Source organism: Canis lupus, chromosome 11 (assembly GCF_011100685.1).
Source record: "Canis lupus familiaris isolate Mischka breed German Shepherd chromosome 11, alternate assembly UU_Cfam_GSD_1.0, whole genome shotgun sequence".
NCBI classification, from domain to species: domain Eukaryota; kingdom Metazoa; phylum Chordata; class Mammalia; order Carnivora; family Canidae; genus Canis; species Canis lupus.
In genome coordinates, this window is record NC_049232.1 from 51,159,691 (window position 1) to 51,185,107 (window position 25,417).

General features: G+C 39.8%; 2 protein-coding genes across 5 annotated transcripts in view; both read left to right on the plus strand.

The window, feature by feature from the left end:
* UBAP1 (ubiquitin associated protein 1) overlaps positions 1–25,417 on the plus strand; it is an 84,846-nt gene that overhangs the window by 32,075 nt on the left and 27,354 nt on the right. The window lies entirely within an intron of this gene.
* Positions 10,779–11,466, plus strand: LOC119873934 (40S ribosomal protein S15a-like). Its single transcript, XM_038552666.1, has 2 exons — positions 10,779–11,186; positions 11,414–11,466. Exons 1-2 carry the CDS (start codon positions 10,813–10,815, stop codon positions 11,430–11,432), a joined length of 393 nt encoding a protein of 130 aa, XP_038408594.1. The 5' UTR covers positions 10,779–10,812; the 3' UTR covers positions 11,433–11,466.

Genomic DNA, 25,417 nt, shown 5'->3' on the forward strand with positions numbered 1-25,417 from the left:
TGGGGCTCCAGCTTAAGTCTCCCCCTTAAAAAAAAAAAAAAAAGATTTTTCTTAGAATCAAAAAAACCTTGAATTTTAGAAATCAACTGAGTTTAGATTTTGGCATAGCTTGGGCAACCCTGCTTCTATATCATAAAGATTAAGTGAAAATCTGTCGTCTTTTCCAGAATCTAATTTAGGAAAGCCTTTCTGGTAGAGGAAGAAGTAGGGTATTCTTCTAAACTGTACTGGACAATTTTGTAATATTGGAAATAACTTGAATTAAGAGTAATATTTTCCTATGAATTGAGAGTTGTAATTTTATGCTTTAAAAATTTGAGGTGAAAAAAAAAAATAAAAATTTGAGGTGAGGGACGCCTGGGTGACTCAGCGGTTGGGCATGTGCTTTTGGCTCAGGGCGTGATCCGGGAGTCCCAGGATCGAGTCTCACATCAAGTTCCCTGCATGGAGCCTGCTTCTCCATCTGCCTATGTCTCTGCCTCTCTTTCTCTGTGTCTCTCATGAATAAATAAATCAAATATTAAAACAAATAAAAAATAATTTTAGGTGAGAGTAGCAAGATTTTCAAAGGGAAAGGTGCTAAAACTGGACTTATGCTAATGAGGTGGGGCATTGTTAAGCACTTTACATAATCCCTTCATCTTTGCAATGTGATTAGGTAGGCAGGTTGTGATACACATGCTTTTTACCTGTTGAGGAAATTGAGGATCAGTGAAGTTGAGTAATTTAAGGTTACAGATCTAAAACGGTAGAGTCTAAATTTGGACTTGAATTTGTTAAACTTCAGTGATCAAACTATAACTGTTGCACTTTTGTCCCTCTTAGGTAGTCACAGGGTCATTCCAATTCCTAGCAAATGAATTTAAGGTATAACCACTATTTTAAAAATAATGCCTTTTTAAACTACATGTTCTCTTTGTAATAGTGTAACTGGAATGATAAATAGTTCATTAAAATTGTAGTCAAGATGTCATTAGTATTCTAGGAGGAAATGAATACCTGAATATTTTGTACTTAACAAAATAAACTGGATAAACTGGATAAGAGACTAAAAGTTTTCTTATTTGTATTGCTGAGTCAGGTCGGATTCAGTTCTTTAAGGACCCAAATTTGTATTTGGCAGTAGTCTGCATGTGTCTCATAATTCTGAATTGGTCATTATCAGTTGCTTAATTGCTTACCAAACACTTCTAGTGGTTGAGTCACTGAATTGGCTTATGGTAATTGTGCATCTTGTGGTTACTGAGTCAAGAGCCAGCAGTATGTGTTTTGGTTTCCTCACTTCCTCCACAACACTTGATATTGTCAGACTTTTAATTTTTTTTTCTAAATCTAGTGGGCTTGAAATGGTATCTATTTTGTTTTATTAGCATTTCCTTGAGTTGAGCATCTTTTCGTATGTTCATTGGTTATTTGTGCTTCTTTGGTGAAGTGTATATTCAGGTTCTTTGCCTATTTTGAGTTTCTCCTTTTTTGATTGACTTTTAAGACATTTTTATGTATAATTTTGTATACTAATTTGTTAACTAATAGGCTACAAATATCTGCTCTCGATTTGTGACTTCATCTCTTCATAGTCTTTTGGTGAGAAAAGTTCATCAATTTTTTAAAGATTTTATTTATTTATTTGAGAGAGAGAAAGCGCGCACGCATGCAGGAGCAAGGGAAGGGGCAAAGGAAGAGGGAGAAGCAGACTGCTCACTGAGCAGGAAGCCTGACAAAGGCCTCAATCCCAGGACCCTGGGTCTATGACCTGAGCCGAAGGCACATGCTTAACTGACTGAGTCATCCAGGCACCTTGAAAAGTTCATAATTTTAATGAATTGAAATTTTCGTTTTTTTATGGTTTATGCTTTTTCTGTCATTTAGGAAACCCTTCTCTGCTAGGCATACTTAAAAAAAATTATTTAAGATTTATTTACTTTAGAGAGAAAGAGTTCGGGGCGGGGGGCAGTGGGAGAAGGGGGAGAGAGAATCCCAAGCAGACTCCTGAGTGCAGAGCCTGATGTGGGGTTGATCCCACGACCCCGAGATGATGACCTGAGTTGAAATCCAGTTGGATGCCTGGATCCAGCCAACTAACCGAGCCACCCAGGCACCCCAAGTTTTTTTTAACTGTTTTAAGTAACCTCTACCCTCAAAGTGGGGCTCAAACTCAGGATCCTGAGATCAATAGTTGCATGTTCTACTGACTGAACCATCCAGGCACCCCAAGGCCTGAAGTATTCTAAAGCTAATCTTGGGACCCCTGGGTGGCTCAGTGGTGGAGGGTCTGCCTTTGGCTCAGGTTGTGATCCTGGGATCCGGATTGAGTCCCACAGTGGGCTCCTTGCGGGGAGCCTGCTTCTCCCTCGGCCTATGTCTCTGCCTACCCCCCTCCCCCATGTCTCACATGAATGAATAAATAAAGTCTTAAAAAAAATAAAGCAAATCTCAAACTTTCCTGTGAATACATTATGAACCTCTGATAAGGTTTCTTTTGCTTTTAAAACATAGCCACCCACCATGCTATTATCACATCGAAAAGTTATTAGTAATTCTTTATAATCTAATGCTATCCATATTAAAATTTCTCTTGTCTTAAAAGTGTCACTTTAGGGGCATTGGGTAGCACAGTTGATTAAGTGTCTGACTTTTGGTTTTGGCTCAGGTTATCTAAGGGTCATCGGATTGAGCTCCAAGTTAGGCTCTGTGTTCAGTGCAGTCTGCTTAAAATTCTCTGTCTCTCTTGTCCCTCCCACTCATGCTTTCACACATGCTCTGTCTCTCTCAAATCTTAAAAGTGTCATTTTAAAAGCGATTTGCTCCATTCACAGTTCAAATAAGGTCCATAGGGATCCCCGGGTGGCTCAGGGGTTTAGCACCTGCCTTCGGCCTGGGGCGTGATCCTGGAGTCCTGGGATTGAGTCCCACATTGGGCTCCCTGCATGGAGCCTGCTTTTCCTTCTGCCTGTGTCTCTGCCTGTCTCTCTCTCTCCGTATCTCTCATGAATAAATAAAATCTTTAAAAAAACAAATAAGGTCCATATTTATCACTTTCTTTTTTTTAAAGGTTTTATTTATCCACTCATGAGAGAGACACAGAGGGAGAGAGAGGCAGAGACACAGGCAGAGGGAGAAGCAGGCTCCATGCAGGGAGCCCGATGTGGGACTCGATCCAGGGTCTCCAGGATCATGCCCCGGGCTGCAGGCGGCGCTAAACCGCTGCGCCACCGGGGCTGCCCCATATTTATCACTTATTTGGCTTTCATGTCTAAGACATTTAATTACATGATAATTACCCCTTTTTCGTGTGATTGATTCATTGAAGAAACCAGGGCATTTCTCATGTAGGTATGCTGTGTTCAGTATCTGTGCATTCTTGTGGGTTTTATTTATTTATTTTTACTTCTCTCTTCTGTAAACTAATGGTTAGAAGTTTGATTTAATTCATGTTTTTTATTTTTATTTTTTGATGGTGGGGGGAACAGTTACCACACAAATGGTGTTCTGTACTTCCTTTTGTATCACACTGGGAGATATATAATGAATGGTTGCCCCACTTTTAGTGATTCTAGTTGTGTTTAGACGGTGTCAGCCTGATCCTTCTTTTATAATATTCCCCGTTAATCTTGACCTAATTGTTTATTTTTTTAAAAAATTTTATTTATTTATTCATGAGAGACACAGAGAGAGAGAGAGAGGTAGAGACGAAGGCAGAGGGAGAAGCATGCTGCATGCAGGGAGCTTGATATGGGACTCGATCCTGGAACTGTGGGATCATGCCCGGAGCCAAAGGCAGATGCTCAACCACTGAGCCACCCAGGCATCTTGTCCTAATAGTTTAGTATCCACTGATGATACTTGAATCAGTTAATTAGTTAGTAAGTTGTCAAATTACTAACTTAATTAGTAAGTTGTCAAATTGTATCATCATGCTATTTCTGTTATATTTATGTTTTTGAGGTACTATTCTCGTCTAAAGAGCTTTCTGTCAGCAGCAGGCTTATGCTGAAGTGTAGTTCCTATTGAAAAGAGTGGATGAATACGCTTAACTATGAGGACCACTGAGTATAGAATTGTTGAATCACTATATGGTATACCTGAAGCTGCTATAAACACTATGTTAACTATACTGGAATTAAAATAAAAAACAATAAAAAAGGAAAGGAGAATGAATGCTTCATTCTTTTAATTAACCAATTTCAGAGTAGAGTTAGTATAACAGTCATCTCTTCTGGTAACAGGTTTGTTTGTTCGTTTTTAAAGTATCCACACCTAGTGTGGAGCCCAGCGTGGGGCTTGAACTCATGACTCTGAGATAAAGACCTGCGTTGAGATTATGAGTTGGACACTTAACTGACTGAGCCACTTAGGTGCCCCCCCTCCCTTCTTTCTAATTTTTTATTTTATTTTATTTTATTTATGATAGGCACACAGTGAGAGAGAGAGAGGCAGAGACACAGGCAGAGGGAGAAGCAGGCTCCATGCACCGGAAGCCCGACGTGGGATTCGATCCCGGGTCTCCAGGATCACGCCCTGGGCCAAAGGCAGGCGCTAAACCGCTGCGCCACCCAGGGATTCCCCCCCCCTCCCTTTTTTGACTGTTGGTTTCCTTTAAAGATTTTGTTTATTAGAGAGAGATGAGCATGAGTTGTGGGGCAGGGGCAGAGGGAGAAGCAAACTCCTCACTGAGCAGGGAACCTGACATGGGCCTGGATCACAGGACCCTGAGATCATGACCTGAGCCAAAGGCAGATGACCAACTGTCTGGGCCACCCAGGTGCCCCAGCTGTTGGTTTTCTAAGGATCTTTTCTTTGAGTATTATCATAAACTTGTGAATTTATACCATGTGTTTGAAACCTTATAGTCATTTTTTAAGATTTTAAGTAATCTTTAAAAAAGAAAGATTTTTAAGTAATCTGTATACCCGGGGCTTGAACTTGCAACCTTGAGATCAAGAGTCACATGCTCTATCTATAGTCATTCTTTTTGATCTACAAGTTTCATTTTTGATCAAGTTGGTAGGTATTTGGCAGGAACTAAAAATATATATTTTTAAGTTTTATTTAAGTCATCTCTGCACTTAACATGGGCTTTGAACTCACAACCCCAAGATTAGGAGTCACATGCTCTTCCAAATTGATCCAACCAAGTGTTCTATGAGCTTTAAATCTTTGAAAGATTTCTTTCATATACAACAAATGGCCCGGGTTAATCTTATAAATTCTTCCTGTACATCTGAAAATGACCATTTCTCCAATAATTTTTTTTTTTAAGATTTATTTATTCATGAGAGAGAGACACACACACACACAGAGGCAGAGACGCAGGCAGAGGGAGAAGCAGGCTCCATGTAGGGAGCCTGATGGGGGACTCAGTCCTGGGACTCCAGGGTCATGCCCTGGGCCGAAGGCAGGTGCTAAACCGCTGAGCCACACAGGGATCCATTCTCCAAGAATGAATGCAGAACTAATATCAAGAGCTCAGAATGTGGGTGCCAGGGATGCTCATCAATACTGTCTTTGCTTCAACAAACCTTTTTTTTTTTTTTTTTAAAGATTGTATTTATTTATTTATTCATGAGAGACAGGGAGAGAGGGGCAGAGACACAGGCAGAGGGAGAAGCAGGCCCCACACAGGAAGCCCGATGCAGGACTCGATCCCGAGACTCCAGGATCGTGCCCTGGGTCGAAGGCAGGTGCTAAACCACTGAGCCACCCAGGGATCCCCCAACAAACATTTTTATATTAAAAATTTTTTTTAAAAAATATTTTATTTTATTTTTTAAGATTTTATTTACTTATTCATGACACACACACAGGCAGAGACACAGGCAGAGGGAGAAGCAGGCTCCATGCAAGGAGCCTGACGTGGGACTCGATCCCGGGTCTCCAGGCTCATGCCCTGGGCTGAAGGTGATGCTAAATTGCTGAGCCACTCGGGCTGCCCGAGAATCACAAGTTCATAGTGATTTTTATAGTTTAGTTTTAAGAACTATGGGGTTTTTATTTCTTTAATATCATACTTGTCTTTTTTCTCTCTTACGTAAAGTCTTGGTTCCTTACAATATAAACATAATTATTTACCATATTGGACATAGAATAAAATGGTTTTAAAATAGTAATACTGATACTATTGCTAACAAAAAAATTAAAATTTTTATAGTTCTTAATATTTGGAACATACTATACAATTATGCAGTTAGAATACCAAGTTCTGAAAGTCACTTGAAATAATATTCTGTGTGTGATCTTTAATTTTATGTATAGTTAGGTTTATTTGTTTCAACTTGTAATCATTTAGGAATCTAAAAAGTTAAATTTTATTGTTTGGAATATGTAATATATAGTTTACTTTGAAAACTCAGGATGTGGAGATACGTAAAAAGGAAAAGTAAAAGTTGCTTGTAACCCACCCACCATTCGAAATATCCATTATTGGAGTGCCTGGGTGGCTCAGTGGTTGAGCATCTACTATTGGCTCAAAGTATGAACCTGGGGTCCTGGGATGGAGTCCCCACATCAGGCTCCCCATAGGGAGCCTGGTTCTCCCTTTGCCTGTGTCTCTGCCTCTCTCTTTGTGTTTCTCATGAATAAATTAATAAAGTCTTTTTTTTTTTTAATTTTATCGATTTATTCATGAGATACAGAGAGGGAGAGGCAGAGACACGGGCAGAGGGAGAAGCAGGCTCTACTCAAGGAGCCTGAAGTGGGACTCCATCCCCGGACTCTGGGATCATGCTCTGAGCCAAAGGTAGATGCTCAACCGCTGAGCCACCCAGGCGTCATGATCTATTTGTCTTTATGCCAACATCACACTTCTTGACTACTGTAGTTGTATAATAAATTTAGAAATCAGAAAGTTTTTCAAAGTTGTTTTGGCTGTTTAGGTCCTTTTCATTTGTGTATGAATTTTACAATTAGGTTTTCAAAATATCTACAAAAACCCTGCTAGTATTTTGTTTGGGATTATATTGAATCAGTAGGTTAAATTGGGGAGAATTGATAATATTAACAGTATTGGGTGTTAAAATTTATGAACATGGTTTCTCTCTCCATTTATTTTGGTCTTTGCTGTAGACTGAAAGTTTATGTATCTCCCAAATTCATATGTTGAAATCTATCTCCAGTGTGATAGGATTTGAAGGTCAGGCCTTTGGAAGGTAATTAGGTTATGAAGGAGGAACCATTATGACTAGGATTAATGTCCTTATGAAAGAGGCCTCAGAGAACTCCCTTGTCCCTTTTTACGGCCGTGTGAGGTTATAGCGAAAAGACAGCTGTCAGTGAGCCAGGAAGCAGGCTCTAATTGGATGCCATATCTGCTGGTTCCTTGATCTTGGACTTCCCTACCTTCCAGAACTGTGAGAAATACATTTCTACGGTTGATAAGCCATTTAAGTCTGCAGTATTTTGTTGTAGCAGCCCCAACAGACTAAGGTGGTCTCATATTTCTCTCAGCAGGGTTTTGTAATTTTTATTGTGCAGGTCTTGTACATTTTTTGTCAGATATATTCCTGACTGTTTCATACTTCTTGGTACTTTTGTAAATGGTGGTTTTTAAATATTTAATTTCTCTCTCTCTCTCTCTCTCTCTCTTTTTTTTTTTTTTTTTTTTTAAGAGAGGCTGTGTGCTTGTGAATAGGAAGAGGGGCAGAGGGAGAGGGAGAGAGGGAATCTTCCCATCCAAGTACTAACCAGGCCCGACCCTGCTTAGCTTCCGAGATCAGACGAGATCGGGCGCGTTCAGGGTGGTATGGCCGTAGACAGAGAGAGAGGGAATCTTAAGCAGCTTCATGCCCAGGGTGGAGCCCAACGTTGGGCTTGATCTCACAACTCTGAGATCATGACCTGAGCCAGAATTAAGAGTCAGTGCTTAACCAACTGAGCTGCCCAGGCACCCCTAAAATTTTAATTTCTGAATGTTCACTGCTAGTATATAAAAATGCAATTGATTATTCTGTGTTGATCTTATAGCCTCCAACCTTGCTCAACTATTGTATTAGTCTTGTACTTTTTTTATAGACTCCACCAGATTTTCTATAGACCATGTTGTCTATGAATACAGACAGGTTGTACATGTTTTTTTCCCAACTGGATGCCTTTTACTTAATTTTCTTACTACACTGGCTAGAACCTCTAATACAATGTTGAATAAATGTGATAAAAGTGGACACCCTTGCCTTATTCCTGAACTTAAGTAGAATGTCTTTTTTTTTTTTTAATTTTTATTTATTTATGATAGTCACACACAGAGAGAGAGAGAGAGGCAGAGACACAGGCAGAGGGAGAAGCAGGCTCCATGCACCGGGAGCCCGATGTGGGATTTGATCCTGGGTCTCCAGGATCGCGCCCTGGGCCAAAGGCAGGCGCTAAACCGCTGCGCCACCCAGGGATCCCATGTCTTTTAACATTAGGTATGATGTGAACTGTAGGTTTTTTTTTTTAATAGATGGCCTTTATCGATTGAGGAAGTTTCCTTCTATTCTTAGCTTGCTGAGACTTTTTTTGGGAATGGGTATTAGATTTTGTTAGTTTTGTTCTTTGTGTGTTCATTGAGATCGTATAATTTTTCTCTTTTGAAAAAAAATTAAAAAAATTTTCTCTTTTGTTTGTTAATATGGTGGATTACATTGTTTTTTTTTTTTTTTTTTTTTTTTTAAGATATATTTAGCCAGGGATCCCTGGGTGGCCCAGCGGTTTGGCACCTGCCTTTGGCCCAGGGCGCCATCCTGGAGACCCGGGATCGAGTCCTGCGTCAGGCTCCCGGCATGGAGCCTGCTTCTCCCTCTGCCTGTGTCTCTGCTTCTCTCTGTCTATCATGAATAAATAAAAAAAGATATATTTAACCAATCTTGTGTTTCTCGGAAAAACCGCACTTCATCATGATATATTATACTTTTTACATATTGTTGGGTTTGAGTTGCTTAAATTTTGTTGAATTTCTGCATTTATGTTCATGAGGGATATTCTGTAATTTTCTTGTAATATCTTTGGCTGTTTTGGTATCAAGGTAATGTTTCTTTAATGTTTCTATAGAATGAGTTGGGAAGTATTCCCTCCACTTCAATATTCTGGAAGAGTTTGTATAGAATTAGTGTTGTTTCTTCCTTAGGTGTTTCGAAGATTTCACCAGTAAAGCAGTCTGGGTCCTGAGTTTCCTTTTTCTTTTTCTTTTTTTTCCTAAGATTTTATTCATTCATGAGAGACACACACACAGAGAGAGGCAGAGACATAGGCAGAGGGAGAAGCAGGCTCCATGCACCGGGAGCCCGACGTGGGATTTGATCCCAGGTCTCCAGGATCGCGCCCTGAGCCAAAGGCAGGCGCTAAACCACTGCGCCACCCAGGGATCCCGAGAGAAAAAATCTTAAGCAGATTCCATGCTCAGTGTGGAGCCACACATGGGGCTTCATCTCATGACCATGAGACCATGACCTGAGCCGAAATCAGGAGTTGGACACTTAACCTACTGAGCCATCTAGTTGCCCCTAGAAATTGGTTACTTAAAAAAAAAAAAAAAAAAAAAAAAAAAAAAGAGGGACACCTGGGTGGCTCAGTGGTTGAGTGTCTGTCTGCCTTCAGCTCTGGTCATGGTCCCGGGATCCTGGGATTGGGTCCTACATCAGGGTTCCCTGCAGGGAGCCTGCTTCTCCTTCTGCCTAAGTCTTTTTTTTTTTTTTTTTTAAATTTTTAAAAAAAATTTATTTATGATAGTCACAGAGAGAGAGAGAGAGAGGCAGAGACACAGGCAGAGGGAGAAGCAGGCTCCATGCACCAGGAGCCCGACGTGGGATTCGATCCTGGGTCTCCAGGATCGCGCCCTGGGCCGAAGGCAGGCGCCAAACCGCTGCACCGCCAGGGATCCCTCCTTCTGCCTAAGTCTCTACTTCTATCTCTCATGAATAAATAAGTAAAATCTTTAAAAAAAAAAAAAAAAAAGGAAATTGGTTTATTTCAGCTAAATTGCCAGACTTGGCATAAAATTGTTTTTTGTTTTTATAAAATTGTTTTGATGTGGTACTGTTTTAATATTTGTAAGATCTGTACTATCTTTCATTTCTGATAACAATAGGTTTTTTTTTTTTTTTCTTCTAGTGAGCCTTGCCTAGGGGGTTTATCAATGTAATTAACCTTTTTAAACAATCACCTTTTGGAGTACCTGGGTAGTTGGTTAAATGTCTGCCTTCAGCTCAGGTCATGATCCCAGGGTGCTAGGATCGAATCCTGCATTGGGCTCTCTGGTCAGCAGGGAGTCCTCTTCTCCCTCTTTCCCCTCCCCACACTGGTGCTCTCTTTCTCGCTCTCAGATAAATAAAATCTTAAAAAAAAATCACTGTTTGGTTTTATTTCTCTCTTGTTTTTTAATTATTATTTTTAAATATTTTATCCATTTGAGAGAGAGTATGAGTCTGGGGAGGGACACAGGGACAAGCAGTCCCCCAACTGAGTGCAGAGCCTGACTGAGGCTCCATCCCAGGACCCCTGAGATCATGAGCCAAAGCCAGACCCCCAGCCAACTGAGCCACCCAGGTACCCCTTCTTACTTATTATTTAGAAAAGAATTGATGCTTTGTTATTTGAAGTCAGTAGTGGCCTGATTTTTAAGGTGGGGCTGGCCAGCTGTGGCTTTGTTGTGCTACAGACAGGTTTCCAAACTGCCTGTGTTGCTTACAGTGCCAATATTTCAGTTTCCTGAAAATACTGTACAGTACTTAACATATTAGGTAAGTTAATTTGCTTGTGCATAGTTGGGTAATTTGTGCATTGTATTATAGAGTTCATAAAATTGTTTTGGGACTCTTTCCGCCATCGCTCTGAGCCACCACAATGGTGCGCATGAACGTCCTGGCAGATGCTCTCAAGAGCATCAACAATGCTGAAAAGAGAGGCAAGCACCAGGTTCTTATCAGGCCATGCTCCAAAGTCATCGTCCGATTTCTCACTGTGATGATGAAGTATGGTTACATTGGCGAATTTGAAATCATTGATGATCACAGAGCTGGGAAAATTGTTGTGAACCTCACAGGCAGGTTAAACAAGTGTGGAGTGATCAGCCCCAGATTTGATGTACAACCAAAAGATCTAGAAGAATGGCAGAATAACCTGCTCCCATACCGCCAGTTTGGTTTCATTGTACTGACAACCTCAGCTGGCATCATGGACCACGAAGAAGCAAGACGAAAACACACAGGAGGGAAAATCCTGGGATTCTTTTTCTTTTTTTTTTTATTTTTTTTTATTTTTTTTTATTTTAATTTTTATTTATTTATGATAGTCACAGAGAGAGAGAGAGAGAGAGGCAGAGACATAGGCAGAGGGAGAAGCAGGCTCCATGCACCGGGAGCCTGATGTGGGATTCGATCCCGGGTCTCCAGGATCGCGCCCTGGGCCAAAGGCAGGCGCCAAACCGCTGCGCCACCCAGGGATCCCTGGGATTCTTTTTCTAGGGATGTAATTCATACGTGCAAATAAAATGCCTCAATGGAAAAAAAATTGTTTTGGGAGATGAGAGATTATAAGATTTATACTTATATTTATATTGGAAGTAATTCTGTATTATATATGTTCCATGTGTTAAACTTTTTATATTTGAAATTTCTTAAACATTTTGACAAAAGTTTTTGCTTCTGTGGTGGAGCAAACCAATAAATTATATTTATGGTAATTCCAGTTGGTAATTCTAGTTAGACACTGGGATATATTATTTTTTGGGGGGGATATATTATTTTTAAATAACTTTGTTCCAGTGACCTGGTATGATTTGTATCTTTGTTCAACATGGTTGTGAAAAGGTAGTATCTATGTTTTATAAAACAGACATAGTCTACTATGTTGAAGTTTTTGTAGTGTGCTGTGATTTTTTTTTCTTTCTTTTAGTCCAAAATACTGTACACTAGTATCCTCATTCTTTTTAAAACTTTTTTGAACTTCATGTGATGGTGAGAGAAGAGACTTAGTGGAATATTTTCTTATTCTATGGTGGATGGTAGAGTTTTGATTATTTTCCAGGAGAGTTATGAAAGATTTAGTATATTAGTATGTTGAAATTAAATCTTATGTGTTGGGATCCCTGGGTGGCGCAGCGGTTTGGCGCCTGCCTTTGGCCCAGGGCGCGATCCTGGAGACCCGGGATCGAATCCCACATCGGGCTCCCGGTGCATGGAGCCTGCTTCTCCCTCTGCCTGTGTCTCTGCCTCTCTCTCTCTCACTGTGTGCCTATCATAAATAAATAAATAAATAAATAAATTAAAAAAAAAAAAATAAATCTTATGTGTTTATAGAGGCTTTTCTTTGATTGCCAAGGATTCATAATTATGTCAGCATAAAGATGTATGGATTTCTTACTATAGGTCATGGGCTTATGGTACCACCTTTTTTTGTTCCTTAGAGTAAGTATAAGCCATTGAAATGTGGAAGTACTCTTATTAAAATAAGATTTAGGAAGGTGACGAGGTGCTAGTAAACCTAGGGAGTAACTGTTGTCGTATTATTAATCTTTATTATAACCCTTTTTAGATTCATTCCATTGTATCATTTAATGTAATTTCTTATATTGTTAATCTTTTTATTGGTAAGAAGAATATATTTTTTCCCCAAGATTTTTTTAATTGCTTGAGAGAGAGAGAGTGAGCATGAGCAGGAGGGGGGTGGATGGGCAGAGAGAGAGGGAGAAGCAGTCTCCTCACAGAGTAGGGAGCTCAACATGGGCTTGATCCCAGCACCCCAGGATCATGACCTGAGCTGAAGATAGACACAACTGAACCAATTGAGCCATCCAGGCACCCTTGAGTTTTGTTATCAGAGGTAAATTTTGACTCATTTTGATAGATGCTTACCTAATAGATACCTAAAGCAACTGAGATTAATTAAAAGATCTGTGTGCTTTTTGTGTCTTTTTATTATAAATTATTTCATATTAGGGTTTTTCTTTTTTTAACTTTTTAAAAGGTTTTATTTATTTATTCATGAGACACACACACACACACACACACACACACACACATAGAGAGAGAGAGGCAGAGACACAGACAGAGGGAGAAGCAGACTCCATGCAGGAAGCCTGATATGGGACTCGATCCCGGAACTCTGGGATCATGCCCTGAGCCAAAGGCAGATGCTCAACCACTGAGCCACCCAGGTGTGCCCCCCCCCTTTTTTTCATATTAGGGTTTTTCAGTTGTAAAATACAGAAGCAAGATTCTTTTGTGTTCAGTAGTCCTCCCTAATCTGCAAGGGTTATATTCTAAGACTCCCAGTGGATGCCTGAAACTTTGGATTGTAGTGAATCCTGTGTATCTGTATACATACAGATAATATGATACTTATATTATCCAATACTTATAATAGTTCAATTTATAACTTTTTGACTTTATGATACGAAAGCAGTATGCATTCAGTAGAAACTGTACTTTGAATTTTGATCTTTTCCCAGGCTAGCTGTATGTGATATGATACTCTTATGATGCTGGGCAGTAGTAGTAACCAGTGGAAGCTCTCAGTCATGTGACCATGAGGGTAAATAGCTGATACCTTATAACCAATTTGTACCTATACAGCTGATTTTTACTTTCAGTATAGTATTCAATAAATTACATGAAATATTCAACACTTTATTATAAAATAGACTTTGTTATATTATTTTGCCCGTATGTAAGCTAATGTAAGTATTCTGAGCACATTTAAGGTAGTCTAGGCTAAGCTATGGTGTTCAGTAGTTTAGGTATATTAAATGTGTTTTTGACATAAGATTTAAAAAAGAAAGATTTTTTTCAATTTATGGTAGGTTTATTGAGATGTAACTTCATCATAAGTTGAGGAAGTTCTGTACTATATTTTTTCCTGTACATATGAACATATGATCAGTTTTGTTTATTTTTAAATATTTAAAAATATATATTTTTTAAATATTTCATTTATTCATGAGAGACACATAGAGAGAGAGAGGCAGAGACACACAGGCAGAGGGAGAAGCAGGCTCCTTGCAGAGAGCCTGATGCAAGACTCGATCCCGGGTCTGCAGGAATAGGCCCCGGGCTGAAGGTGGTGCTAAACTGCTGAGCCACCCAGGCTACCCAATATTTAAAAAGATTTTATTTGTATTTTAGAGAGAGGGGGAGAGTGCACACATGAGAGTGGAGGGAGGAACAGAGAGAGAGGGAGATAGATAATCTTAAGCAGACTCTGTGGGCAGCATAGAGCCTCAGCTGAAATCAATTGAGTCAACCCCTTAACTGACTGAGCCACTCAGGCTCCCCTCAGTTTTGCTTTTTTTTTTAATTTTATTTTATTATTTTATTTTATTTAAGATTTTATTCATTTATTCATGAGAGACACAGAGAGGCAAAGACATAGGCAGAGGGAGAAGCAGGCTCCCTGCAGGGAGCCCGATGCAAGACTCCATCCTGGTAGTCCAGGATCACACCGTAAGGCAAAGGCAGACGCTCAACCACTGAACCACCCAGGCATCCCACCTCAGTTCTTTAAATTGTGAATTAACATTGGGGGAACAGTAATTTCAAGAAGTAACTGAACCAAAAATGTCATATCCTCCCCAGCTTTTTAAAAAATCACATCATAGTTTATGCCAGAATATAAGAGAGGGGCGTCTGGGTGGCTCAATTGGTTAAGCGTCTGCTTTTGGCTCAGGTCATGATCTCAGCGTCCTGGAATTGAGCCACACATTGGGCTTTCTGCTCAGTGAGGAATCTGCTTCTCCCTCTGTGCACACTCTCTCTCTCAAATAAATATAATCTTAAAAAAAGTCTATAAGAGAGAAAAGAGCATCCTAGACAGTTAAAAATATGAGTTCTAGCCTTAATTCTTCCATCAATTTGGGATGGTTTAGAGCCTTCAAAACCTTTGGGGGGAAAAAAATTCAGGACTGCTTCTATAAAATGAGAAGCCTGGAACAAATCATCTCTGACAACTTTTTTCAGAATTAAGGGTCTGGATATATTCTTTTATAACTGTAGACTTGTGGCTTTTATGTTCTCATGTAAGAAAAATACCAGAAGACTTCCTTCATATTCTTAGTTTTGAGAGCACATAAACACATGTAATCACTTGTTGAATCTATGACTCAGTAAATACACACAGTCCACACCCACTTTTTAAAAAAGAAAATGCTTACTATTTAACACTAATAACCCTATTTCACTCTACAAGTAGCCAATACAATATAATTGGTTAATTTGTATTTTTACATGAAGAAGCTAAATATCTGAGAGGAATAATCACACATAATTTTTCTGTTCTTCCAGCAGTCTTCAGACTCAGTACATTACATCATTCTGACTTTTGGAGTCACGTGAAATCTGAATGGTTTTCCCCATGGAAACAAAAAACTAATAGAGCCTTGTTCACCAAATTTGAGTACTCATACCCCAAAGGGAACATTGTGTAGTACCAGGGAACAAACAGTATAAACTTCACAGAAGCAGATGATCTTCCTTCTGGTATATCATCCGAAGGTCAGCAGTAGCCTAATGGTACGTCACAATGCCTATGTAACTCACCTCACTTTATCACACAGTCATTTTATCATCTTGCATGATAATAAGAAGGGGGAGTATAGTACAGTAAAACATTTAGGGGCCACATTCACATAATTTATTATAGTATGTTGTTGTAATTGCTCTATTTTATTGTTTATTTCTTACTGTGCCTAATTTATAATTCAAAATTGATCAGGGGCACCTGGATGGCTCAGTTAAGCATCTGCCTTCAGCTCAGGTCATGATCCCAGGGTCCTGGGATCAAGCCCCATGTCAGGCTCCATGCTCAACAGGGAAGTCTGCTTCTCTCTCTCCTTCTGCCCTTTCCCCTGCTTGTTTTTTCTCTCTCAAATAAATAAATAAAATCTTTTTAAAAAGGTCAAATTAATAGGTTTGTGGCTATATTTCCTTTTGGGACATCATACTTTTTTTTTACATTAAAATTTTTTTAAAAATTCATTTGAGAATTTCAATAATTTTTAATGAATTGGTTAAGATAGAGGGGATAGGGATAAAAAATGAATTGGTTAAGATACTGATTAAAAATATCTAATTAGGCTGATGCTTTGTTATGACTCCCTATTCTAACTTATAACTAGTCATTACTTTCCAGTTCTTACATTATGTTAGTCTCCCATAGGCTTTATGATTTCAAACTACTTAATAACTACAAAATCATTGCTTAACTCTTTCTTTCTTTCTTTTCTTTCTTTCTTTTCTTTTTTCTTTCTTTCTTTCTTTCTGTCTTTCTGTCTTTCTGTCTTTCTGTCTTTCTGTCTTTTCTTTCTTTCTTTCATCTTTGGATCAGGCCCCAGGACGAAGGTGGCACTAAACCCCTGAGCCACTGGGGCTGCCCTGGAGGATAGATCTTAATGATGTTACATGTCCTACCCAAGGTTTATCATCTGTTTTTCCAATTATATAAGTCCTCTTTTCTTTTAGTAGGTCTTTAGTTTATTCCTTTGTATTTTTTTTTTTTTTAAGATTTTATTTATTTAGTCACGAAAGACACAGAAAGAGGCAGATACATAGGCAGAGGGAGACTCATTCTCCCTGCGGGGAGCCTGATGCGGGACTCAATCCCAGGACCCCAGGATCATGACCTGAGCATAAGGCAGATGCTCAACTGCTGAGCCACCCAGGTGCCCCCTGATGTAATTAATTTCTAATTTTTTTGCCTTTGGACTGTTACTGGATGTTCTGTGTCAGTCTTTCTTGTTCTCTTTTTAAAAGATTTTATTTATTTGAGAGAGGGAGACAAAGATAATGATTGAGATAGCACAAGCAGAAGAGGAAGAAGCAGGCTCCCTGCCAAGCAAGGAGCCCGATGTGGGGCTGGATCCAAGGACCCTGGGATCATGACCTGAGTGGAAGGCAGACACCCCAACTGAGCCACTGAGGCACCTTGGCTGTGCTATTTCTGATTTTGAATATTTATTGGAATTTTCTTTGTGGCCTAATATTTCCTTACGTTTTTGTAAAGCGTTCTTTGGGTACTTTGGGTATATTCTGCTTTCAGGGTGCTTTTGATATAATACAGATTATATCTGTCTTATTATTTTTTAAAAATTTATTTATTCATGAGAGACACACAGAGAGAGAGGGGCAGAGACACAGGCGGAGGGAGAAGCAGGCTCCATGCAGGGAGCCTGATGTGGGACTCGATCCCAGGACTCGAGGATCATGCCCTGGGTTGGAGGCAGGTGCTAAACCACTGAGCCACCCAGGGATCCCCTATATCTGTCTTATTAATTATGTATTTCTACCTAGTTTTTCTGTTTCCTATAGTTTTTGTTTTATGACTGGTGATGCAGTGTTACTTGGGGCAATTCATAATGTTAGCTTTTCATCATGGATTGCATCCTTTATCATCAATAATGTAAAACAGCTGTTATTAACCGAAGACTAGGTGCATGATATTCTTACTGGTTTTAGAAACTACTGATTTATTTATTTTTATTATATTTTCTGTCTCTGAGATCACAGTCTTTCATTAGTTATATACTATATACTGTGTTGTTTCTGTTTAGTCCCCTTACAGGTATCTGGGAGTATTGTTTCCCTTTGTTGCTGCCTAGATTTTTTTTTTCCTAATTATAAAGTGTGTCAGTCTATAGATATGTGCCCAATATAGAAAACTTGGAAAGCAAATAATAGCACAAAAGAAAGAAAACAGAAGCCCCATGTTGTAAACTCATCATCCAAATATAACCACTTTATAAGACTCTGTCTTACCTTTATTTGTTTCCATATTCACACAGACCTACTCCCCTCTTTTCCAAAATCTCAGGGCCCATTGTTTCTGCAGGTGACTCAGATTTAAATTTTCCATTTTTGCTCTCTGTAAACAGTAGTGCTCAGGACAAATCTGAGTGAATAAGCAGTATTCCAGCTGATCTGAAAGAAAAATTAATGCATAAGGAAAAGCTTAGTAAGGTTACTGAAATGCTCCTTAGTATGAATCTGTGTACTGTTGACCTCTGTTGTTGACCTTCCATCTTCAGCCAAATATGCTGATGTGCAGCAGCCATTAATAAGGGGGCTTAGTTTTGCAAACACAGAGCTTGTGGACAGTGATAGATGCTGAAAATAGTATCTCTGGCTAATTTCTCAGACTTGAAACTGAAAGTAAGGTCTCAAACTCAGTTCAATGTTCACAGCCATATTCTTTACTCAGAATAAGTCTAAACATTCAAATAAAAATCTACATTTGTGTAGTTACTGGTAGATAGAGTACTTGGCAAATGGTTTACTCTCTTCTGAGTTATATTTTTACCAACCTTTGTTGAGCTCTTGCTGTGTCTCGTGCAGTATGCAAAGATATCTGTGTTTATATACACATATTTATATATCTATATAAATTTTTAAAATAATCATACTCATTTGAGGTTATTATTTTATATGTGATATCAGAAAATGGTTTCCAGACTTCGAGTTTCACTAGAATTTATAATGGAGATAGGGGATGCCTGAGTGGTTCTGTGGTTTGGCATCTGCCTTCAGCCCAGGGCGTGATCCTAGAGACCCAGGATTGAGTCCCACTTCGGGCTTCCTGTGTAGACCCTGCTTCTCCCTCTGCCTATGTCTCTGCCTCTCTCTGTCTCTCATGAATAAATAAATAAAATCTTTAAAAAAGTAAAATGGGTGTAGGATTGGGGCTCAGTGGTTGAGCATCTGCCGGATCCAGTCTGGCATCAGTCTCCCTGCAGGAGCCTCTGCCTGTGTCCCTCTGCCTGTGTTTCTGCCTCTCTCATGAATACAAATTAAAATAAAAATGAGGGTAAGATTAACATGGTTGCCAGCTTTTTATTTTGTCAGTAAAGGACATCTTTTAAAAGTTACTATGGGGGCATCTGGGTGGCTTGGTCGGTTAAGTATCTGACTTCAGTTTAGGTCATGGTCTCAGGGTTCTGGTATTGAGCCCTGTGTCAGGTTCTGTGCTCACTACTTGCTGGGAGAGTATGCTTGTCTCTCTCCTGCTTCTCCCCCTGCTCATGCTGTCTGTCTCTCAAATGATAACATCTTACAAAAAAAAAAAAGTTACAGTGTATGGTAAATGATGCTATCACTTATTCTGAATATTGAATAGTTAATTTGGAAACATTAATATGTTGCTTTTCTTTATTCTACTGTTTAGAGTTGGCTGATAATTCAGTCTACTATCCCCCCCCCCCTTTTTTTTTACTGTTGAAGGAACTGAGGCTCCAAAATCTCTTCTCTGAGATCTGTGAGAAAATAAAGCTTTTTCTTTCTTTCTTTCCTTTTTTTTTTTTTTTTTTTAAGATTTTATTTATTCATGAGAGACCCAGAGAAAAGGCAGAGACGTAGGCAAAGGGAGAAGCAGGCTCTTCACAGGGAGCGCGATGTGGGACTCAATTCCGAGTTCCGGGATCACGTCCTGAGCCGAAAGCAGATGCTCAACTGCTGAGCCACCCAGGCGTTCCAATAAAGCTTTTTCTGATGAATATGGTATAGTATTGACATACTAATAGCTGCTACATGTGTGATTTTTGTCATATACATGTTGGTATGAATGCCAGTTGTATGGGTGTTCTTTGTTTTTAGACTTGAAATTTGATGATTCTCTGAGCCATCTTTTCTGTAAAAGAATTTCCTGGATTCATTTGTGTCTTGGGAAATTCCTGATTGCAGCTCTTGTTGCAGTATAATGTGTGACTATGATAGCTTACTGAGATATTAAATTGCTGTGTATTAGGAAACTTTTGTAAGAATGTAATTTCATGTAATAGGAATTTAATGATACAAGAAAGAAAATGAGAACATCAATATAATTGTCTTGGGCTTTCTCTTCCCCTTGTGAAAGGGCCTACGTCTTTTTTTTTTTTTTTTTTTAAGACTTATTTATTTATTCATGAGACAAAGAGAGAGACAGAGACACAGGCAGAGGGAGAAGCAGGCTCCATGCAGGGAGCCCGATGTGGGACTGGATACCAGTATTCCAGGATCACACCCTGGGCAGAAGGCAGGCACGCTAAACCCCTGAGCCACCCAGGCATCCTGAAAGGGCCTACATCTTGGCATTCTCTTGGTCTGCTACCCCATCCTCTTCACCTTGCCCTTTTTCCATTCCTTATCCCATCTCCTCTGTTTCTTTCACCCTAGCTCTTCCTGTCCCTGCAGTTCTGTTCTTATTACTTATTTTCCCATCTCTTTTTGTTCTTGGATGTCTTTAAGTAGTGATTTAAGTTATAGGGTTTTCTTTCTTTTTTGGGGGGGGGGTTCTTTTATAGCATTTGTATGAAGTGGCACTGAACTGGCAAAATAGAACATTGCTGTAGTTCCTTGGTGCTTCAGGGAGGTCTACATTTTATTAGTGTAAAAGTTTGAGTTACAGATGTGTGCAAAAAAAGGTGTTCTATTTTTATTTCTATTTGATACTTTTCCTTTAATATATTCATTTATATTTTATTTTATTTATTTTATTTTTTTAAGATTTTATTTATTTATGATAGAGGCAGAGACACAGGCAAAGGGAGAAGCAGGCTCCATGCATGCAGGGAGCCTGACATGGAACTCTATCCCAGGTCTCCAGGATCACGCCCTGGGCTGAAGGCAAGGTGCTAAACTGCTGAGCCACCCAGGGATCCCCTATATTTATTTTAATGGAAATTTTTGATTACTTAGAATTTTTTTCCCTCTGAAGTACTTAAAGTTTTGCTTTGGGGGCAAATGTATTTTTTTCAGTCTTTTTTTTTTGTGTGTGTGTGTGTGTGTACATTTTTTACATAGTTAAGTAACTCAGTCCAACTTGTAAAAGCTTTTTTTGAAGATTTTATTTACTTATTAGAGAGAGAGAGAAAGCATAAGCAGGGGGAGTGGGAGAGGGAGAAGCAGGCTCCCTGCTGAGCAAGGAGCCCAGTTGTGGGGCTTAATCCCAGAACTCTGGAATCATGACCTGAGCTGAAGGCAGTTGCTTAACTGATTGAGCCACCCAGACACCCCTTGTTTTTTTTTTTTAATTTTTATTTATTTATGATAGTCACACACAGAGAGAGAGAGGCAGAGACATAGGCAGAGGGAGAAGCAGGCTCCACGCACCGGGAGCCCGACGTGGGACTCGATCCCGGGTCTCCAGGATCGCGCCCTGGGCCAAAGGCAGGCGCCAAACCGCTGCGCCACCCAGTGATCCCTAGACACCCCTTGTAAAAACATTTTAAAACTTGTACTTGGGGTGCCTGGGTGGCTCATTTGTTTGTGTCTGACTCTTGGTTTTGGCTCAGGTCATGATCTCAGGGTCATGAGATCAAGTTCATGTTGGGCTCTGCACTCAGCAAGGAGTCTTCTTGGGATTCTCTCTCTTCCTCTGCCCCTAACCCCTTATGCGCGTGCATGCATGCACCCTCTCTCTCTCTCCCTCTCTCAAATCTTTTTAAAAAGCTGTATACTGGGGATCCCTGGGTGGCGCAGCGGTTTGGCGCCTGCCTTTGGCCCAGGGCGCGATCCTGGAGACCCGGGATCGAATCCCACATCGGGCTCCCGGTGCATGGAGCCTGCTTCTCCCTCTGCTTATGTCTCTACGTCTCTCTCTCTCTCTGTGACTATCATAATAAAAAAAAAAAATTAAAAAAAAAAAGCTGTATACTTATTTCTCCATTATGTTTTTAATGAACATTCTTAATTGCATTACAACTTATCTTTTGAATTTCCATAATTTATTTAATCATTTCCCCATAATTGAACATTTAGACTACAGGAAGATGTTATAGGAAATGGGTATAATTAAATAAAATATAGGAAGTTTATAAGGAAATACTTTCTATTTATCTATCTTTCTATCTCTATCTCACTTGATTTCTTTTCCAATGTTCCAGGAAAAAAAATTGACCCTAAGTAGCTGTTACAGTGCTCTTGGTCCTTGAGAGACAGGGAAGTTTTACGGCATAGCAGACCTTAGAAAAATCTTTACTATAAGTGACCAAATATGAGTATCTTACATTCATAAGGTTTGTGGGAAACATAAGAGTTGCATTCATTGAACTATTTTTAATATTTAAAGAAACCCTCTAGGGATGCCTGGGTGGCTCAGCAGTTGAGAGTCTGCCCTTGGCTCAGGTCGTGATCCTGGAGTCCCAGGATCGGGATCAAGTCCCACATTGGGCTCCCCATTGGGAGCCTGTTTCTCCCTCTACCTATGTCTCTGCCTTTCTCTCTGTGTGTCTCATGAATAAATAAGTAAAATCTTAAAAAAAAATAAAGAAGCCTTATAGAAAATCTATATTTTATCAGCTCTTTTGAGGCATATTTTTAAAGAATTTCCATCCTTTTATTTAGTAATAGGGGTACTGTATTTTAATTTCCACTTTTTAAAAATTTTAATATATTTATTAGTAGAGCGAGAGAGAGCCCAAGTGATGGGGAGCGGCAGAGAGAGAGAGGGAGAAGCAGACTCCTGCTGAGCAGGAAGCCCATTGTGGGGCTTGGTCTCCGAGATCATGACCTGAGCTGAAGGCAGATGCCCAACAAACTGAGCCACCTGGGTGCTCCTTCACTCACTTTTTTTTAAATAGACATTTTGCTTTGTTGCAGACATGCATGCTTTAACATGGGGGATAGAGAGGGGAATTTCTTTTTTTAAAGATTATTTATTTATTCATGAGACAGAGACAGAGAGAGAGAGAGGCAGAGGCAGAGACATTAGGAGAAGCAGGCTCCATGTAGGAAGCCTGATGTGGGACTCGATCCCGGGACTCCGGGATCATGCCTTGTGCCAAAGGCAGGCACTCAACCGCTGAGCCACCCAGGCGTCCCAAGAGGGGAATTTTTTTATTTGCATTTTCCTGACTAATGAAGAATGATGTTGAACATCATCTCATGTACTTCTTGGTTATTTGTATGTCTTCTTTGAAGAATTTACTCTTCGTATTCTTTTGCCCATTTTTAGTTGGATTGTCATTTATTTCTTTTTATTTTTAATTTATTTTTTATTTTTAAAGATTTTATTTATTCATTCATGAGACAGAGGGAGGCAGAGACATAGGTAAAGGGAGAAGCAGGCTCCATGCAGGAAGCCTGATCGATCCTGGGACCCTGGGATCATGCCCCAAGCTGAAGGCAGATGCTCAACTGCTGAGACACCCAAGGGTCCCTGGATTGTCGTTTTATTATTGAATTGTGGAGTTCTTTATGTATTTTAGGTGTAAGCTCCTTACCAGATACACCACTTGCAAATATATTTTTCTTTTTTTTAAGATTTTTATTTATTGGGATGCCCGGGTGGTCAGTGGTTAAGCATCCCCTTTGGTTCAGGGCATGATCCTGGAGACCCCGGATTGAGTCCCACATTGGGCTCCCTGCGTGGAGTCTGCTTCTTCCTCTGCCTGTGTCTCTGCCTCTCTCTCTGTGTCTCTCATGAATAAATAAATAAAATCTTTAAAAAAAAAAAAGAATCCATTTAAAGTTGGTGAAATTTCTTAAAACATTTCTGATGTTAGCTTCTTCTGGGGGTTATTTGCAAAATTACTTTTTAAATCAGAAGCTCAAGCAGCTTCTCCCAAACCATTTACCTCTCAGAAACAGCCACTTTTTCAAACAGCTGCTATCCCACAATATTAATAAATACTAGAGACACATAGATGAAAATGTTCATTTTCTGCACCTGTCTGTTGCAGCTCTGCTGGGTGCTTAAATACTGCTTTTTTTCCCAGCAGAGACTTAGAAAAATACATTTTTGATTATGTGCCTGTGTGTGAAGGTTGAGACTGCAAAGACTCTTGCTTCTTGGTTTTAGAAGTGTGACTGCATTGTGATTTATGTATATTTTGATGACACTGTAGCATGCATGCCAATGAAATATTTTCTGCATATAGGAAAAGTTTTTTTTTATAATCTGAATTATTTTATTTTATTTATTTATTTTTATTTTTTATGATAGTCACAGAGAGAGAGAGAGAGAGAGAGAGAGAGAGGCAGAGACACAGGCAGAGGGAGAAGCAGGCTCCATGCACCGGGAGCCCGACGTGGGATTCGATCCTGGGTCTCCAGGATCACGCCCTGGGCCAAAGGCAGGCGCTAAACCGCTGCGCCACCCAGGGATCCCTAGGAAAAGTTTTAATCATTTTCAGTATGGTTGCTGTTTCTTTGAGAATTGATGATCTATATACTTTATAATTTTAACTTTCCATTGGAGAGAATTAATTAGAGTATCAGAATATTTTGTTCTCATATCATTCTGGAAAACTAAAACTTTTTTTTTTTTTTTAAGATTTTATTTATTCATAGAGACAGAGAGGGGCAGAGACACAGGCAGAGGGAGAAGCAGGCTCCATACAGGAAGCCTGACGTGGGACTCCTGGGTCTCCAGGATCCTGGGTCTCCAGGATCACACCCCAGGCTGCAGGCGGCGCTAAACCGCTGCACCACAGGGGCTGCCCCAAAACTAAAACTTTTAAAGTAAAAGCTTTAGAGGTACCTAGGGGGCTTAGTTGGTTAAGCCTCTGCCTTCAGCTCAGGTCATGTCATGATCCCAGGGTCCAGGGATTGAGTCCTGCATTGGGTTCCCTGCTCAGTGGGGAGCCTGCTTCTCCCTCTCTCTATGCCTTTCATCCTGCTTGTGCTCTCTCTCTCTCTCAAATAAATAAAATGTTAAAAAAATAAAGTAAAACTTTAAAGAAATTATAAAATAAATACCCGTTTGCCTTAGAATGTTCAGAAACTGTAGAGAAATATTATAAATTATTCCTAGTCCTACCACCTAAAGGCAGCCACTTTAAAAAATTTTTATTACTTTTAAAAAATATTTTTAAGTAATCTCTACACCCACTGTGGGGTTCAAATTTACAACCCTGAGATCAAGAGTTGGGTGGTCTATGGACTGAGCCAGCCAGGTGCTCCTTACATGATACTTTCTATCCTTTATAATCCTTGGTAGCCAGATTACTTCTCTATTTCTATAGTTTCACCTATTTTCTATTCCTGTAGTTTAAGTAGAATCATATAATGTGTAACCTTTTGAGCGTGGCTTCTTTCACTTAGCATGATGTATTTGAGTTTGTCCATGTTGTGGTGGCAGTGTATCATATTCATCTAGTTAAGATTTTTAAAAGTTTATTTTAGAGAGAGTGAGAAAGAGAGAAAGAGTGAGGGGGAGGAGCAGAGGGAGAGGGACAAGCAGATTCTGTGCTGAGCGTGGAGACTGACAGACTGACGAGCTGGGGCTCAACACTGAGCTTGATCTCAGGACCCTGAGATGATCTAAGCTGAAATCAAGAGTCAGATGCTCAACTGACTGAGCCACCCAGGTGCCTCTGTCACTTCATCCATTTAAAGTGTATGGGAGGGCAGCCCGGTGGCTCAGTGGTTTAGTGTGGCCTTCAGCCTGGGTGTGGTCCTGGAGATCTGGGATCGAGTCCCACGTCAGGCTCCCTGCATGGAGCTTGCTTCTCCCTCTGTCTGTGTCTCTGCCCCTCTCTCTCTCTCTT